Genomic DNA, 18,599 nt, shown 5'->3' on the forward strand with positions numbered 1-18,599 from the left:
CGCAGGACGCCTTGCCCTCCTCGGAGTCGCAGTAGCCGCAGTAGTAGCCGACCTTGAGTCCCTTGTACTCCACCACCGAGGCCATGGCTGCCGCCAGGTCCACGCAGGCCGACCACGCCTCTCGGCGCCCCGGGGCCGACCTCTGCGGAGCGCTGAGGTCCGCGGCGGGGAGGAGTGGAGAGCGAGGCCCGGCGCGGTGCGTCGCAGCGCCGGGGGGCCCGGTCGGTATTGGGTCCGGGGGCCTCCCAGGATTAGTGGATCGTAGTCGTGCGCTCTGGCGCCGAGTTCGAGCCAACCCGTTTCGTTATTCCATCGCCAGTCCTTCCCACAACTGCGCGTTGATAGCCCTAATTTACAGATAAGGAGACTGAGGCACAGAGCTTGTGATCACCCTCTTTTTAGATCCTGCAGGTCTCAGTTCAAAAGTTACCATTTCAGGCCGTTCTAGCCAATTCTAGCTTCTTCCAAACCAGCAAGCACTCACTTAAATGTCCCGTAGGTTCGAGTACACATGCATTCTGTGGATGGCAGGGTAAGTGATTGAACACTTCACTCTTTTAAAGGAAACAAGTGTCAGAGCTAGTTGCTGCCTTGTGCCTAGTGCCACCATATCTTACGACTGTTTTTTTTGAAATTTATTTTTTTATACAGCAGGTTCTTATTAGTTATCCGTTTTATACATATTTGTGTATACATGTCCATCCCAATCTCCCAATTCATCCCACCGTCACCCCACCCCCCGCGACTTTCCTAACTTTTAAAAAGCTAGAAATCAGATTTTTTTTAGTACAGTTTTGAAATGTTACTTTAAAAGAATTTTTTTAATTGTACAGGCCAAACAACATTTATATAGGCTGAATTCAGCACATAAGCCTCCAATTTGCAACCACTATTTTAAAGGGGATTTCTTAAAGACTAACAGTCCTGGAGCAAAGTATAAAAATCAGTGAGTACCTCCAACAAGGGAATATTCCTTATTCTTTAATTCTGTATGCACAGATAATTTAAGCCTGTCTGTCCTTATATTTTTTTCCCGTCAACAATAAAATTGATTATCTTTTTATGTTAGTGAAATCATGTAACTTGGAGAAGCAGGTAAACTTTTGAAGTCAGTTTCAACATTCTTGACCCCAAGGTCCACTATGCTGGATATGTGCCTATTTAAGAGGTTTCTTGGTGGCAGAGTGACCTGTTATATCGCTAAGCATCAGCTGTGCCTCACACAATGGGAAAGAACCTAAGGATAGCTATGTAGCATGCCAGAGGACCTTAGATTTATCCAGTTCCTCCAATCCTTAGATTTAAAGGCCCCTTACTAGATCTCAGTACCCATGTTCTTAAGACAGACCTCATCTGTTTTGTTCGTTATAACAGATTTGACTATTTCTGGTGCTTTCCTGGACAACATAGGAAACAAAGGCCAGAGAAGCCAAATAATTTGCCTAAGATCACACAACTAGTAAGAGACAAATAGGCGGGGGAAAAGGTGATAAAAATAAAATTAACTGAAGAAGAATAAAAGAGATCAACAAATACTAGGTTTGGACATGGGTAGGGCTGTAGTTCCTAATGTGTTTCTTTTGCTGAAGGTTAGGCACAAAGTTTTCATCTTCCAGGCCCAAATGAGAAAAGTAGTGCAAAGTTTCATTTAGTTTCCATCTTTGGGGGCCGGGGGGAGCTGGAAGAGGGCACTATTAGAACATCCTTTTATTTATGAAATTGCCAGTAATAGATAGTTGTCTTTGTTTTTAATTTTCATTCTTGACAAAATGCTGGCAACACTAGCATGTTTGGTTCCATTAACATAGTTTATACAACTGAATGTGAAGTTGAGTTTGCAAAGCTTAAGAGTGAGGTTCAGTCCTAGGCACTGATGATGTGAAGGACTCTACATGGTGATAGGCCCGTGATTCTTGAATTAAAGTGAAATGTGTTTCTCTTTCCTTCTGAAGAAAGTGTTGTGAGTAGATAGTAAGCTGGGGGGTGGTGGGGAGGGCAGTTAAATACAGAGAAGAGGGACACACTAGGAAAGAGCTGTGTTATGAGCAGAGGCAGGGAGGTAGATAGGAGCACCAGGGGTCTCAGGGACTGGTGGTGGTGGTAGAGTCCTAGGAGATGCTTTCCTCTGTGGGGCACTCACTGCCAAGAGACCTCAGATTAGACCCTTTCCCTCCACTGTCTAGACCTTTGCTCTCCAGTTTGGTAGCCACTAGCCACATGTGCCTACTGAGCACGTAAAATGTGAATAGTATGACAGGGAAACAACTTTTATTTAAATTTACTTGAATTCTTAAATTGAGGCAGTATAGACAGCAAGCAGGATAAATGCCAAAAAATCTGCATGTAGGCACATCATATTCAAACTGCAGAAAATCGAAGACAAACAAAAATCTTGAAAAAAAAGCCAGAGGGGGGAAAACCCTTAGCTATAGAGGAGCAAGGATCAGAGTTACGTCAGTCTTCTGGTTAGAAACCGTACAAGAAGAAAGGAAAGTGAAATATTTCAAGTATTGAAAGAAAAAACAGACCAGCCTAGAATTCTGTATCCAGCAAAATTATCCTTCAAAAGTGAAAGAGAAGGCTTTCTCAGACAAAACAAAAATGGAGGGAATTTGTCCTCACTAGACCTGATTTGCAAGAAATGTTAAGAAATTCTCCAGAAAGATAAAGTAATATACGTCAGAAACTCAGACCTACTTTATAAAAAGAGCATTAGAGAAGGAATAAATGGAGGTAAAATCAAATTTTTCAAAATCTTAATTGACAGATAACAGATGGTTTAATAACAGCAACTTGTACAGGGTGCAAGTTTATAGATAAGTGAAATGAGTGAAGCAACGTTATAAGGGGTGGGAGGTAGGAAACTGGGAATGCTCTTATAAAGTACCCACACTGCCTGTAAAGTAGTTATTTGAAAAAGAATTTGGATTAGTTGTAAATGTATACTGCAAACTCAAGGGCAACCATTTAAAGAAGCAAAAAAAGTATAATTGCTATGCTAACAGAGGAGAAAAAAAATAGAATCATAAAATGCTTAATTAAAACCACAGAAGGCAGAATAAGAGTGGAAGACAAAAAAACAGAGCAAGAGCAACAAATTGAAGACAGTAACAAATATGGTAGATATTAATCCAATTATATCAGGGATCACTTTAAACATCAATGGTCTAAATATACCAATTAAAAGACAGAGACTGGGCTTCCCTGATGGCTCAGTGGTTAAGAATCCGCCTGCCAATGCAGGGGACATGGGTTTGAGCCCTGCTCCGGGAAGATCCCACATGCCGCGGAGCAACTAAGCCCGTGCGCCACAACTACTGAGCCTGCGCTCTAGAGCCCACGAGCCACAACTACTGAGGCCTGTGCGCCTAGAGCCCATGCTCTGCAACAAGAGAAGCCACCACAGTGGGGGAAGCCCGTGCACCGCAATGAAAGAGTAGCCCCCACTCACCGCAACTAGAGAAAGCCCGCGCGCAGCAACGAAGATCCAACACAGCCAAAAATTAATTTTTTAAAAAGACTATCAGACTGGATTAAAAAATGAGATCCAACTGTATGTTATCTACAGAAAAACCCACTTTAAATATAAAAACACAGATTAAAGGGAGGGAGAAAGATATATTGTGCTAACACTAATCCAAAGAAAGCGCGAGTAGGTACTTTAATTTCAGATAAAGTAAACTTTAGAGCAAGGAAAATTAGGGATGTAGAGGGAGCATTACATAATAATAAAGGGGTCAAGTACCCAAAAAGACATAACAGTCCTTAATGTGTATGCACCTAACACTGTTGCAAAATGTGTGAGGCAAAAACTGATAGAACTGCGGGAGAAATAGAAGAATCCACTATTATAGAGACTTGAGCACCCCTCTATCAGTAATTGACAGGTCCAACAGGCAGGATCATAATTGAACTGAAGACCGTCAGTCAACTGGATGTAACTGACATCTATAGAATACTTCATTCATCTGCAGCAGAATACCTGTTCTTCTCAAGCTTACGTGGAACATTCACCAAAATAGACCACATTCTGGACCATTAAAAAAGAAAGAAAGAAAAGAAAAGCCTTAACAAATTTAAAAGAATAGAAAGCATACAAACTATGCTGTCTGACCACAAAGGAATTAAACTAGAAATCAATAACAGAATGGTAGCTGGAGAAGTCCAAAATACCAGAGATTAAACAACACCCTTCTAGATAACACTTGGGTCAAGGAAGTTGCAAGAGAAATTTAGAAATATTTTGAACTAAATGAAAATGAAAATACAACTTAACAAAATTTGTGGGATGTAGCATGAGCTGTGCTTAGAGAGAAACTTACAGCATTGAATGCATATATTAGAATAATGACCTCAAATCAGTAATCTAAGCTTCTACCTCAGGAAATGAGAAAAAGAAGAGCAAATTAAACCCAAAATAAGCAGAAAAAAATTACAAAAATTAAAGCAAAAAAAAAATTACAAAAATTAAAGCAAAAATAAATGAAATTGAATACAGGAAATCAATCTAGAAAATCAATAAAACCAAAAGCTGGTTCTTTGAAAAGATAAAAAACAGTGATGAACCTCTAGTGAAGCTAATTAAGAAAAAAAGGATACAAATTACCAGTATCAGAAATGAGAAAAGGACACCACTACTGCTCCCATGTACATTAAAAGAATAATAAAGGAATATTCTGAACAATTCTATGCTCATACCTATGATAATCTAGAGGAAATGGATCAATTCTTTGAAAGACAATCAACCAAAACACACAAGAAGAAATAGATAATCTCAATAGGCCTGTATCTAAAGAAATAGAATCAATAGTTAATGACCTTTGAAAACAGAAAGCATCAGGCCCAGATGTGTTCACTGGTGAATTCTACCAAGCATTTAAGGAAGAAATTACACCAACTCTACAGTTTCTCCCAGAAAATAGAATCAAAGGGATTTTTCTAAATCATTTTATGAGGCCAGCATTACCTTGATACCAAAACCAAACAAAGACATTACAAGAAAGGAAAACTATAGATCAATATCTCTAATGAACATAAATGTGAAAATCCTCAACAAAATACTAGTAAATGGAGTCCAACAATGTAAAAAGAATTATACACCACCACTAAGTAGGACTTATTCCAGGTATGCAAGGCTGGTTCAACATGACAAAAGCAGTTAATGTAATCCATCACATTACTAGGCTAAAAAAAGAAAAATCATATGATAATATCAATAGATACAGAAAAAGTCTTTGACAAAATCCAATACCCATTTATGACAATTAAAAAAAATTCAGCAAACTAGGAATATAGGGGAACTTCCTCAACTTGGTAAAGAATATTTACAAACATCATTCTTAATGGTGAAAAATTATATGATTTCTCAATAAGATCAGGAACAAAGCAAGGATGCCACCTCTCACCACTCCTATTAAACATCATACCAGATGTCCTAGCTAATGCAATAAACAAGGAATAAAAGGCACACCTATTGGGAAGGAAGAAATAAAGCTTTCTTCACAAATGACATGATTAGCCAAATGGAAAATCCCAGAGAATCAACAACAACAACAAAAATCTGGAACTAAGAACCAATAATAGCAAGGTTGCAGGATACAAGGTTAATATATAAAAGTAAATTGCTTTCCTATATACAAGAAATTAATGAGTGGAATTTGAGAGTAAAAACAATACCATTTACATTAGCACCAGAAAAAAAAAAACAAGAAATACTTGTGTATGAATCTAACAAAATATGTACAAGGAAAACTACAAACCTGAGATGAAAGAAATCAAAGATCTAAATAAGTGGAGAGGTGATCCATCTTCACTGGTAGGAAGATGAATACTGTTAAGATGTCATTTCTTCCCAACTCGATCTTTAGATTCATTCTAATCCCAGTCAAAATCCTAGCAAGTTATTTTGTGAATATTGAAAAACTGATTCCAAAATTTATATGGAGAGGCAAAAGACTCAATAACCAAAACAGTGTTAAAGGAGAACAAAGTTGGAGGACTGACACTACCAGCCTTTAAGAATTACTACAAAGCTACAGTAATCAAGACAGTGTGGTATTGGTGAAAGAATGGACAAATAGATCATTGGAACAGAGTAGAAAGCCCAGAAGTAGACACAGTTATATATAGTCAACTGATCTTTGACAAGGAAGCAAAGGGAATTCAATGTAAGGATAGTCTTAACAAATGGTGCTGGAACAACTGGGCACCCACCTACAGTGAATAATTCAAAATGGAGCATAAGCCTAAATGTAAAACACAAAACTAAAAACTCCTGGAAGTAACTTAGAAAATCTAAGTGACCTTGGGTTTAGCAATGACTTTTTAGATGGAGCACTAAAAGCATGATCCATGAAAGAGGAAATGAAGTCATGCTTCATTAAAATTAAAAATGTTTGCTCTGCAAAGGACACTGTTAAAAGAATGAAAAGATGAGCCACAGACTGGTAGAAAATCTTAGCAAAACATCTGATAAAGGAATGGTATCTAAAACATACAGAGAACTCTTAAAATTCTCAGCAATAAGAAAACAAGCAACCCAATTAAAAATGGGCAGAAGATCTGGACAGATACCTCCCAAAGAAGATAAACAAATGGCAAATAAGTATATGAAAATATGCTCAGCATCATGTCACATTAGCAAATTGCAAATTAAAACAATAATAAAATACGATTATGCACCTATTAGAATGGCTAAAATTCAGAACGCTGACAACACCAAATAGGAGTGAGGATGTGGAGCTACAGGAACTCTCATTCACTGCTGGTGGGGATGCAAAATGTACAGCCACTTTGGAAGACAGTTTGACAGTTTCTTACCAAACTAAACATACTCTTTACCATACGATCCAGTAATCATGCTCCTTGGTATATACCCAAAGGAGCTGAAAACTTATGTCCACACAAAAACCTACACACGAATGTTTATAGTAGCTTTATTCATATTTGGCAAAACTTGGAAGAAACCAAGATGTCCTTCAGTATGTGAATGGATAAACTAATGGCTGTGCACCCATACAATAGAATATTATTCAACAATAAGAAGAAATGAGCTATTAAGCCATGAAAAGGCATAGAGGAACATTAAAGGCATACTGCTAAGTGAAATAAACCAATCTGAAAAAGCCTTTACAGTATTAAAAAAAGCCCTATTGTATGATTCCAACTATATGACATTCTGGAAATGGCAAAACTATGGAGACAGTAAAAAGATCAGTGGTTGCCAGGGCTTTAGGGCAGTGATACAATTCTGTATGATGTACTAATTATGGACACTTGTCATTACACATTTGTCAAAATCCATGGAATGTTCAACACAAAAAAGTGAACCTTAATGTAAACTATGGACTTTGGTTAATGATAGTGTATCAGTATTGATTCATATATATACCACACTAATACAAGATATAAATAACAGGGGGAACGTGGAGAAGAGTACTCTTTGATCAATATTTCTGTAAAACTACAGCTGCTCTAAAAAAAAACTGTTACTTTAAAAAACAGCAGTGTAAAGCTTTTAAAATTGATCAAGTGTAGAAATGTAATATTTTGTACATATATCCTGGATATATTTTATCCTGACATCCTGATAAATACATATCACAAAAATTAACCTCATCTGTTTTACTCTTTAAAATGTGGCTCCTAGATGGCTTTAAATTACATCTCTGACTGACATTCTATTTTTGTTGAACACTGCTTCCTCACTGGACCAACTCAATTCTCTACTTTTCTCTGCGTCTAGTCCCTACAGTTTCAGGATCTTTTCTCTAGTGCCACTTCTTCTTAAGCACTTTCCTGTTAACAAAATTTCATAGTTCTCTATTTGTTTTGGGAAATCATCAAAGTTCCTCCACGTCATATTCTGGCTACTGCGTTCCTCACCACAGACTGTGCTCTATATTCTGGCCCGCAGCATCCACCTTGTACTCTGCCTGTGCAACCTCCTCTAGTTAACCACTCTGATTGACTCACCCCTTGCTTGGCTGGTCTCAGGAGTGTCTTCCATTTTTGCCACTGCTCAAAATGTGCTCCCCAAGAAGCCCTCCTTGCTGCACCCCATCTCATGCTAATGACTCCTGCCCTTTGTTTTCCCTCCACACTTAAGCATCCCATTTATACCACTACATCATGCGTGTGCTCTTGCATACATTTCTTGCCTCCCTAATTGGACTGTAAAGTCTACAAAGGTAAGGACTGTGTTTCTACTTCTCCGGTAATCCAAGGTTAGGTGGTATGGCAGGTGCTTAGGACTACAGACTTTGAGTTTAGACATCTACTTTCAAGTTTCAGTCTCCCACTTGGCTGCTGTGTGGCCTTGAACACATTTCTTACCTCTCTTAGCCACCATTTCCTCTCCTGGAAAATGGGGAGAATAATAACATTACCTCAAGGGTGTGGTTGGAATGTCCATATTTTATGTTCAGATACTGTCAGAGGCACTTTTATTTAGTTTGTTTTCAAACTCCTGCAAAATGGAGACAGCAGGCAAGGTGCTGCTTCCAGTGCCAGCAGTTAATCTGTGATTATACTGTGAAGATTATTTCAAGCTCAGTGACGTGAGAAGTGGTTTCACGATCATTTCAGTTCAGAAAGCATCATCGTCTCCTCCTCCAGCTAGGACTTCTCATAACTATTTAAACATATTTCGTGGTTTTTGACAAAGGGTTAAAATTTAGGTATATAAGAAGATACTTGTTAGCAAAGTGTCCTTTTTATATTTGTCGTGGAGAAACACAACTCAAGCCATCTTTGCTTATGTTTGGGCTAAGTGTAGTCTTGCTCAGCGTTTGTTTCAACCTAATTGGCTATCAGAGGTTTTTGTTTATCTCCCTGGCTTATATTCTTTATCCCCCCAGTTTCTTTTATCAGGAAAGAGAAACTTTACAGCACAGTACTCAAAAGTACTTTCAGGTCCACGTGATTGTCTTTGTGTGTTTTAATTAAGCTGATTCCTTACTTAAAGAGAGGCTCACATTAAGAATTGCATAGTTTTCTTTATCAAAAAAAAAAAAGAGGTTTTCTATTCTGTTTTCATGGGATGATAAATAAGACATTGACTTTTAGTCCTTCACACAGTGCCTGGCTCACAGTCAGTGACTATTAGGAATGTGTGGTAGTGTGGTGCTGTCAGGTCCCAGGTGTTATAAACACTTTGGCGGAATTAATATCACGTAAGTTTCACGTCTGAGCAGCATGACTTTTGATCAGTTTTAAAATGGTATCTTGTTTGGTTTGGGAAGCACCTGATATTAAAATGTAGACTGAAGGGGTGGGATGGGGAGGGTGAGAGGGGGGCTCAAGAGGGAGGGGATATAGGGATATATGTGTGCATATGGCTGATTCATAGTTGTACAACAGAAACTAGCACAGCACTGTGAAGCAATTATACGCCAATAAAGATGTATTAAAAAAAAGAAAATTCAGTGCTTTGGTATGAAAATAGAAACCACTGTCATGACTTGATATTTGAAATTCTTTGATTTTTTTTAAGCATAAAATACCCATATTTACTTCTATAACTCATTTATTTCTGAATTTGAGTTTGGGGCTACGGTTTCAAGCTCGTCTCCACAAGCAGCACATTTTGGAAGGGGTAGATTTTATTCCTACTAAATAAGCCAGGTTGTAATTAATCACTGTATTTTCTCCTTTTCACATTTTTTTAAAGAACTAGAAACATCATAGTGGGCTATGTGAGGACTTTGTTCGAATGGATGCCGCTCACATGTGTGAACAGGGTTTCCTGATGTGAATACGCAGTCCTTTTCATTAATGTGATTTCAACATTGGTGTATTTTTTGCTTAATGACCAGTTATGAACATAATTATATAGTATAGGACTAGAAGTATACTAAACAGTATCAAAGCTCACAACTTCATAGCAGGAGCAGTATTTAGGTGAGTGACACGCCAGCTAAGTAATGATGAGACCCCACGACTGGGCCACCTGCACACTTGTCCGACCTCCTGCCACTACCGTGTGTGTGTGTGCAGGACCCGCTCCAGGGTTCTCCACCGATTCCAGGGTTCCATTTCCATGGAAGATACACAATATATATCCCAAAAAGAAAAAAAAGGATGCTCCCGCTGCCTTGGAAGATGCTCTCTCTAACTGCACTTTAGCCGGGACACCTGTGCGTGTGCCGCACAGGCCCTTCTGCTCTCTGTCTGCAGCCGTTTAGCCCAGCTCACGCTGAAGCTCATTCCCTGCCAGCCAGAAGATGTCTTCACCTACGACCTCCCAGTAGTCTCAATCTAGGATAGTGATGACACATACAGAAAAGCTTGTGACTACTTCTGGTTGCCCTAGAAATCAAACCAAGGCATCCTGAAGGATCAACAGTAGGTAGCTGAAAGACTGAAAGAGGGCCATAAACTTTAATGGCTGGAAAACAGGACTTGGCAGAATAGAGAATGAGAGATGAGAGTTGGGAGAGCAGCTTAGGAGAGCACGTGCTGAGAGGAAGAGAGTGAAGGGCAGAGATGTGCTTTGTGAAACTGGCCATTGATAGGGCGATGGCTGAAACAGAAGACACCAGAGATAAACAGCATGGGGCCCTAAGAGCCGCGGAAGTGGCCAAAGGTGCTCCAAGGAGAAGGGGCAGTGGGGGGCTGCGGAAGGATCAACCGGCCGTGCAGATCCCACCCGCACACCCGCCGTTGGTGACAGACTCAGAACGGCTGGATCTGAGTGCAGAAGAGCAGTAGGTATTACTGTCCTTACATTTTGAGTAAAGGCAGGAGAAGATTCACCTATCTAGGAATGGGTGTAGCACAGGAAAGAAAATTATGTACTCTGGAGTCACACAGGCACACATCCTGCCTCTGAAACCAACCCATGGGACCTTTAGCAAGTCACTGATCCTCTCCTGACCTCAGTCCACTTTGCTATGAAATGGGGGATAACAAGTACTTACCTCATACGGCTGTTTGGAAGATTAAGTAAAAGAATCCATTTGAGTTCTTAGTGCAATGCCTAGAGTATGGTAAACTCTATAAATGTTGCTGTGGAAATAATATAAGAATTGCTTAGGAAAGAAAAATATGAAAGTAGAAATATGAGTCTTTGAGAAATTAACTTTACCTAAACAGCAAATATAGTTTTGTTTTTTTCTAGTTCCATGTTATAAAATCCCTCCCTTTTGCTGCTAAGTCAGAGCAACAATATTTATGACCCAGACGGCTAAACAGAGAACCTATCTGCTAACTGAGCAGGTTAAGAGATGAGGTCTTGAGGATGCCTACATGTGATTGTGCTCCGTCTTAAGTGATAAATGTCTCTGCTTTACTCTTCTGCATTAAATTAAGAAAAAAACCCCACAACTCTTTCTTGCTGTCAAATTGTTTTATTATCTATCTAAAATGTAAACCTTTCACAAGAATCATGAAACATGTTAGATAGCTATTATTGGAAATTAATGATAGCTTATCAATTACATTTATCGTCAATCACCTTATGCATAACTGAACTTAAAATGGACTTACCAACTCTGGAATCTCAAATTTCTCATCAAAGGTAAGTTCTTTTTTCTACCGTGGTGTGTGGAATTTGAAATAGCAACTCAGCCTCCCCTCTCCAGTGTTAAAATGAATGTACTGAGGACAGCCTCAACCTCAAACACAATTTGGCTCTCTGTTTATGCTTTTATCAGAGAGCACTCATTCCTTGGTTCAAGGAAAGATAGAAGAAGTTAAACATATTGTGGAGGCCTGCCTATTGAAGCACAGAAATGCCTTTTGCTACATAATGAAAAGTGAGTCTCAAATCAACTCCCATTACCATTCATACCAGAGCATGTTTCCCAAAACCTTTCTCCAAATCTTTGTATAATTTCTCTTTTTGCTCTTCTAGATTGGCCTGGGCCAAAAATACTCAAGACCCTCGGTTTGCAGTAGGTTCCCAGTCCCCATGAGAAAAGAAGATTAAGGTGAGGAAATACATTTACCATGAACTCTGGTGCCAGTAATAGAATCATAAAAATTTATCACCAAGTTGAAAAGGGCCCAGGTATTTCAAGGGAGCATGCTTTGCTTGTACTGTTTGGTTCATTGAGCAACAGTGGTGCTGACTGGACAGCACTGAACAAAATAAACACCCACAACCTCCTAGGGCTTAGTCTAGTGAGGGATGTGGACATTAAATAGTTACCACAGATTGTGAGAAGTGTCATGAAAAGATGGGATTTTATTTGAATGAGTACGTAGAAGGTCTGAAGAAGTGACACAGGCTAAAACCTAAAAACCATAGTCAGGGGCTTCCCTGGTGGCGCAGTGGTTGAGAGTCCACCTGCCGATGCGGGGGACGTGGGTTCGTGCCCCGGTCCGGGAGGATCCCAAATGCTGCGGAGCGGCTGGGCCCATGAGCCATGGCCGCTGAGCCTGCGCATCCGGATCCTGTGCTCCGCAACGGGAGAGGCCACAACAGTGAGAGGCCCGCGTACCGCAAAAAAAAAGAGAAAAAAAGAAAATAAAACCCTAGTCAGAGCTGCTATATTATGTGTTTGGGAGTATATAAAGGAAGAACATGTGAAAATACTCAGACAGGAAAAGTCAGCGTGGCTGCAGCAGAAGGAGCAGTCGGCTTGAGAAGTTTGTTTGGAGATGCAGTCAGGAACCAGCTTATGGTTGCCATACTGGAACTGGGGATTTTCTCCCGAAAGCAATAAGACGCTATCCCAGGTTTCTGTGCAGGAAAGCGATGTGCTCAGATTTATGGAATACAGAGATCACTCTGGCTGCTGTATGTGTGATCGGTCTGATGGGGCTGGGGACAGGGGGAGAAAAGTGTGGATTCAGGGAAGCGAGTTACAGGCTGCTACCATGGGGCGGGGGGGGTGCGTTTTGAACGGAGAAGTGACAGGACTGAGAAGGGGGAACGGAAGGAAGCGCTCTGGAGGACGAGTCGAGCAGGGATGCCAAGCAGGCAGGCGAAGCTGAGGGGAGCACAGGGCAGCCTGTGTGCCCGGCTGGCTCGCTCATCCCTGACTCCCACTCCAAACCGGTGCCTGACACACAGCACTTCACTTCCTGAATGATCAGGACTGTCCTCGTCCAAGAAAGCCTGAGTGTGACTGTGCTCTATCTTAAGTGACAGTTTCTCTGCTGCATCTTCCTACATTACATTTAAAAGGCAACCAGCAAAGCCGGTGGAGGGGGTGGCCATGAGGCAGGAAGAGAATGAGGGGCTATTCAGTTACTCGCGGACATTCAGCTAATGGCTGGAAGAGTGTAGGGGGTCCAAGATAGCCTTAGTCACATGCCCTTGGCTATAGCCTGAAAGCCAGAAGAAAGAAAGGTATTTCAAGGAGGAGAGAGTGGTCACCACTGTAGAATGCTGCTGGGAAGTCAAGTATGACAGGGACAGAAACGAGATGACTCGTGACCTAGATGAGAGCAGTCTCAGACAAGTGATGGGGGTGAAAGCCGAACTGAAGAGGATTGAGGGAAAACGTGAGGCGAGAAAGTGGAGAGGCAACTGCTTCAAGTTACGCCATGAAGGGGAGTAAAAAAGGGGATGTGCAGTAAAGGAAGAGTTTTCCTTTTTTGTTTGAAGATGATATGTACTGAAGTGTATTTTTATGCTGATGGAGCGATCCAGCAGGCGGGAAATTTTGAAGCAGGAAAGAGAATCTGATCATGGTAAATTGAAGTTCTTGAAGTTCCACGAGCACAGGTGGAAGAACTGGCTTTTGATGGACCAAGGGGCATTGTTTCCACCGTAAAGTCAGGAGGACAGAGTCCAGGATAGATGCACGGGGTTGTTCCTGCAGTGGGAAGAGGACGGTGTTCCTGAGGGGCTGCTTCTGTTTTTACAAGGATGTGTAAGGCACAGTCTTCAACTAGGAGGGAATGCAGGGGGAGGAGAGGGGAAGAGGCTTGAAGAGGAAGACATGAAACAATTACGAGACCCTAGCTGGGACGTGGTATAAGAGTGCCCTGCAGGGCTAACAGCCACTTGAGATCTGTGCCATGGACTATATATATAATAAAGGACAACCAGATACGGAAACATGTATACCGAGCCGAACAAGCCAGAGGCCTCAGAGACCACAAGTGTTGACTACACCCCCAAGGAATCTCAAATGAAATCCCTTCCCCCAAAGTATTAACACTGGAGAAGAATGAAAACACCGAAAATATCCAGAAAACACACAAAACTAAGACCAAAAAGCACAGGGTGGCCTGGGCAAAGAAACAAAGGGACATCGAGATCGAATGACTTGAGGGAGAGAACTCACAGAGCAAAGCAATGGTCGACGAGGTGCTCAGAAACTCTCTACGCAAGCTCCCACTTTCCTGAAATCTCAAGTGGAGAAAGAGGAAGTAAAAGAATTTGAATGGGTCACAGCCTATCCAACTGTCCAGCCTTACCAGGAAGCACTTATGGAAGTGACTATTCTGATGGAAAAGTCAAAAAAAGAAGATAAAATTGCAAAACCACTCCGAAGAGAGCTCTTGAGTATACCATTTTTGAGAAATCAACTAGAAAAACAGAAAGTTTACATTATTTTCTAGATTGTATTTCTTTTTTAGGCTAGCATACCTTCATAGATGTTGGTGCAGTAAAATCCTATATCTCCTAACGTTGTTTCTAAGTGCTTCACACTGAAAAAAAAAAAAAAGTTAAACCACAAGCACAGCATTGCCAAGTGTTTCAGCTATCTCTATAACTAACCTAAAACCTTGTGAATTAAAACCACCACCATTTCATTTTACCTTACAATTCCGTAGGGATTCAGGCAGAGCTCAGCTGAACAATTTTTCTGCCCCATGCAGCACCACTGGAAATGCTTGGGAACGTTCAGGTGATGGCTTGGCAGGGATGGCTAGGAGGCTTGAGCCTAGCTGGTCCTTCGCCTTGTCTCCCCTCTCTAGGTAGTTTCAGGGCCACGTGGTAGTTGGACGTATTACATGGCGACTCAGGGATCTGGGAGGCCTATCAGATGCTCACTTCTGCTGTATTCCACTGATCAAACAAGCCACCCAAGATCAGCCCACATTCAAGGGGAGAGAAACAGACTCTTTCTCTCAAAAAAAACTTGGGGCTGGGCTTCCCTGGTGGTGCCGTGGTTGAGAATCCGCCTTCCAATGCAGGGGACACGGCTTCGATCTCTGGTCTGGGAAGATCCTACATGCCGCAGAGCAACTAAGCCCATGCGCCACAACTACTGAGCCCATGTGCCACGACTACTGAAGCCCGTGCGCCTAGAGCCCATGCTCCGCAACAAGAGAAGCCAAAATGAGAAGCCCATGCACCGCAATAAAGAGTAGCCCCCGCTCTCTGCAACTAGAGAAAGCCCGCGTGCAGCAACAAAGACCCCAGCGCAGCCAAAATTAAATAAATAAAAATTTTTTTTAAAAAACCAAAAAACTTGGGGCTGTGTTTTTTTTTTTTTTTTTTAAATTAATTAATTTAATTTATTTATTTTTGGCTGCATTGGATCTTTGTTGCTGCACGCGGGCTTTCTCTAGTTGTGGCGAGAGGGTTTACTCTTTGTTGTGGTGCGCAGGCTTCTCGTTGCGGTGGCTTCTCTTTTTGCGGAGCATGGGCTCTAGGCGCGCGGGCTTCAGTAGTTGTGGCACACTGGCTCTAGAGCGCAGGCTCAGTAGTTGTGGTGCACGGACTTAGTTGCCCCATGGCATGTGGGATCTTCCTGGACCAGGGCTCAAACCCGTGTCCCTTGAACTGGCAGGCGGATTCTTAACCACTGCGCCACCAGGGAAGCCCGGGGCTGTTTTAATCTACCACTCCAAGCCTCTGAAAACTCTTTATCACACACCTCTATCCTTCCTTATGCTTTTCATTGTTCTTTTATGTGAACACTTCTCATAAGAACAAATATTGTTATACAAAGAAACCTGCAGTTCCACAGCTTGTGAGTTATCTTGACTAAAGAGCCCTGGCTCCCTCCCTATAAATATAGACAGACGGTGTAAAAGCCTGTTACAGTTATTATGCAGACAACACATTGTCTTGTATTCTCCAATGTACCTAAAAGTTAATGGGATATCATGTACCTAGGCCTAAGCCCTAGCCCTGCCAGAGATCCAAGACTCTAGGACGTAGCCCCTTAGAGGGCTTACAATCTACTGGGGGAAGAGAACAATAGAAGAGGTAAAACAAAGCTATGTCCAATTCCGTAGTATGAAAAGCTATACTGAGAACACGGCCTAGAGAGTAGAGTAGCAGCAATTTATGGGGGACGTGGGGGCCTGAGAATGCATTTTGGAAAATACGTCCTCGGGCAGGCTGAGCAGTTAGGAGAAACTCAACGTCAATGCCTACCTCCTGCCGGCCACCATCGGCGCAAAAATGGGGCACAGACTTATTTCAGTTCCAGTGGGGGAACTCCACTGCAAACAGACAGTTATTCGGTGAGGAGCACCGAATAACTGAGGTCAGCACGAGGTGCTGTTAGAACACAACGCTCTGCAGGAAGAGGCTTTGGGGATGTTACATGTGTTTGGTCTTTAAGAGAGAACATACCAGTTTTTTTTTTTCCTTTCTATTCAGACATTTAAAGAAGTAAAAGTGGCCCATAATCTCCCTGTCCAAATAACTTCTGTTGATAATTTTTTAAATAATGAAAAAGTACATGGTTAGAAAACTCAACTACAGAAAGGTACAAAATGCAAAGGAACAGCTTTGCCTCCTTGGTTTGCAGAAGGTAACCACTTTTAAGTTTCTTAATGACGAGAGTTTGAAACAAGTAGAAAGCAGATGAATGAAAAATCAGCTCTAAACACACATGCTCGAAAAATCCAAGTGTTAAAACCACATGCTATGTGATTCCATTTATATGAAATGTCCAGAATAGGCAAATTTAAAGACAGAGACAGACACATTTATAGACGCAGTGCAGGTTAGGGGTCAGTTAGGCTGAGGGGCTGGAGGCTGGATGGAGAGGGGCGAGTGACTGCTACTGGTCCAAGGCTGGGGGGACAAAGATGTTCTAAAACCAGATTGTGGTGATGGCTGCACAAGCCCGTGAACAGACTAAAAAACAATGAATTAATTATACACTTTAAATGGGTGAATAGCATAGTATGTAAAGTATATCTCAGTAGAGCTGTTTAACCAAAATGAAAGCAAGGGCTAGAGTTCAGAGGGAAGGAAGTGAGCCTGGAAATGTAGGCAAAAGGCCTGATCCTGCGAAGCTTTGGACATCACTGAAGAGCTCAGGGTTTCAAATCTTGAAGGCAGTGGGGAGATGGCTGAGAAACTGACAAGTGGTTCTGAAGATATGGAAGCGATCTGAAGGACAGACCGGAAGTGGGGGACACAGAGGCTAGTCTGTGGCAGCAAGGGACCAGACGGGCATTAGTGACCGCCTAAGGTAGAGACTGTGGCAGTAAAAGAGAAAAGAAATCCTAGGTTTCTCTCTGAGAAAATAAGGTAGTAAAAGTACCCATACGGCAATTACAGGGAAAACAAATTTGGGGGCTGTTTTATACGTATGTCTAAAACAGCCCCCACACATGCTGTCCAATAAGCCATTGCTTACATTCATCTGTAGCTTTGCAGAGAAGTTTAGTCAGATAAATTTTAGGGAATGTCCAGGATACAGATATAAATCATGAGAGTAAGGTGGTGGAAGGGGAACCAGGGAAAGCATCAGACATAAGGATGTACAGTTTTCAAAAAGTAAATTTTCAAGTGTTAAATGCACAGCATTTATCCATTGGATTTAACAATTTGTTAAGGAAATCACCAATAAAGAGCCTTGGTAGGATGGTGGGAAAGGAGGTGCTCCACAGCATGGTATGAGGACTGACAGGAGGAGGCAGCAAGTGATTGTTAATTTAAAAGGAGACAGGACAGTAACTTGAGAAGGGTCACAGTAATTTTTTTTAAGATGAGAGGTGAGGGCTTCCCTGGTGGCGCAGTGGTTGAGAGTCTGCCTGCTGATGCAGGGGACGCGGGTTCGTGCCCCGGCCCGGGAGGATCCCACATGCCGCGGAGCGGCTGGGCCCGTGAGCCATGGCCGCTGAGCCTGTGCGTCCGGAGCCTGTGCTCCGCAACGGGAGAGGCCACAACAGTGAGAGACCCATGTACCGAAAAAAAAAAAAAAAAAAAAGATGAGAGGTGAGCGCGGTTGAAGGGAAAGTGCTAGATACAGCGAAGGGATGACTGACAGCAGAGATCCCAGGATGCAGAGATCCAGAGCCTCCACAGAAGAGACACCTCTACCTCTGACACCAGAGGAAAACAGTGAGAAAGGATCGATATAGAAGTGTGGGAATGGGAAAAGGAAGCAACTAGGACTCAGAGAACATCAAGGACAGACTTGAAGGCCCTGCACCCACGGGAGCAGCATCTCTCCACCCTGTCGTACGGGTTTTCTCTGTGGCAGTCAGCAGCCCTCAAGTACAAAGGGAGGACTGCTGGTAAGATGGATCCAAAGCGGTCTGGCGTGGCTTGAAAGAGGACTGAGTCGTTTCTTGTGTGTAAATCACAGGCTGAATCCTATAAAATTGCTGATATTTGACTGTATTTTACTTCAAAACACCCAACAATTTCATATGGTGCCACGTAATATTTGTTGACTTGACTAGACTTGACTTGACTTCCCAAGAACAGAAAATAAAGAATAACT

General features: G+C 41.9%; 1 protein-coding gene across 3 annotated transcripts in view; it reads right to left on the reverse strand.

The window, feature by feature from the left end:
* The window catches only part of ATE1 (arginyltransferase 1), a 158,594-nt gene extending 156,689 nt beyond the window's left edge, over positions 1 to 1,905 (reverse strand). The window contains exon 1 of one of the 3 annotated variants that reach the window (XM_032607842.1): positions 1 to 1,905. In XM_032607842.1, the coding sequence (XP_032463733.1) occupies positions 1 to 85 (85 nt within the window). In that variant the 5' untranslated portion in view covers positions 86 to 1,905. The other 2 variants (XM_032607845.1, XM_032607844.1) reach the window with 2 other exon arrangements.
* Between the last annotated feature and the right edge of the window lie 16,694 nt (positions 1,906 to 18,599).

This window comes from Phocoena sinus, chromosome 16 (assembly GCF_008692025.1).
Source record: "Phocoena sinus isolate mPhoSin1 chromosome 16, mPhoSin1.pri, whole genome shotgun sequence".
Classification (NCBI taxonomy): domain Eukaryota; kingdom Metazoa; phylum Chordata; class Mammalia; order Artiodactyla; family Phocoenidae; genus Phocoena; species Phocoena sinus.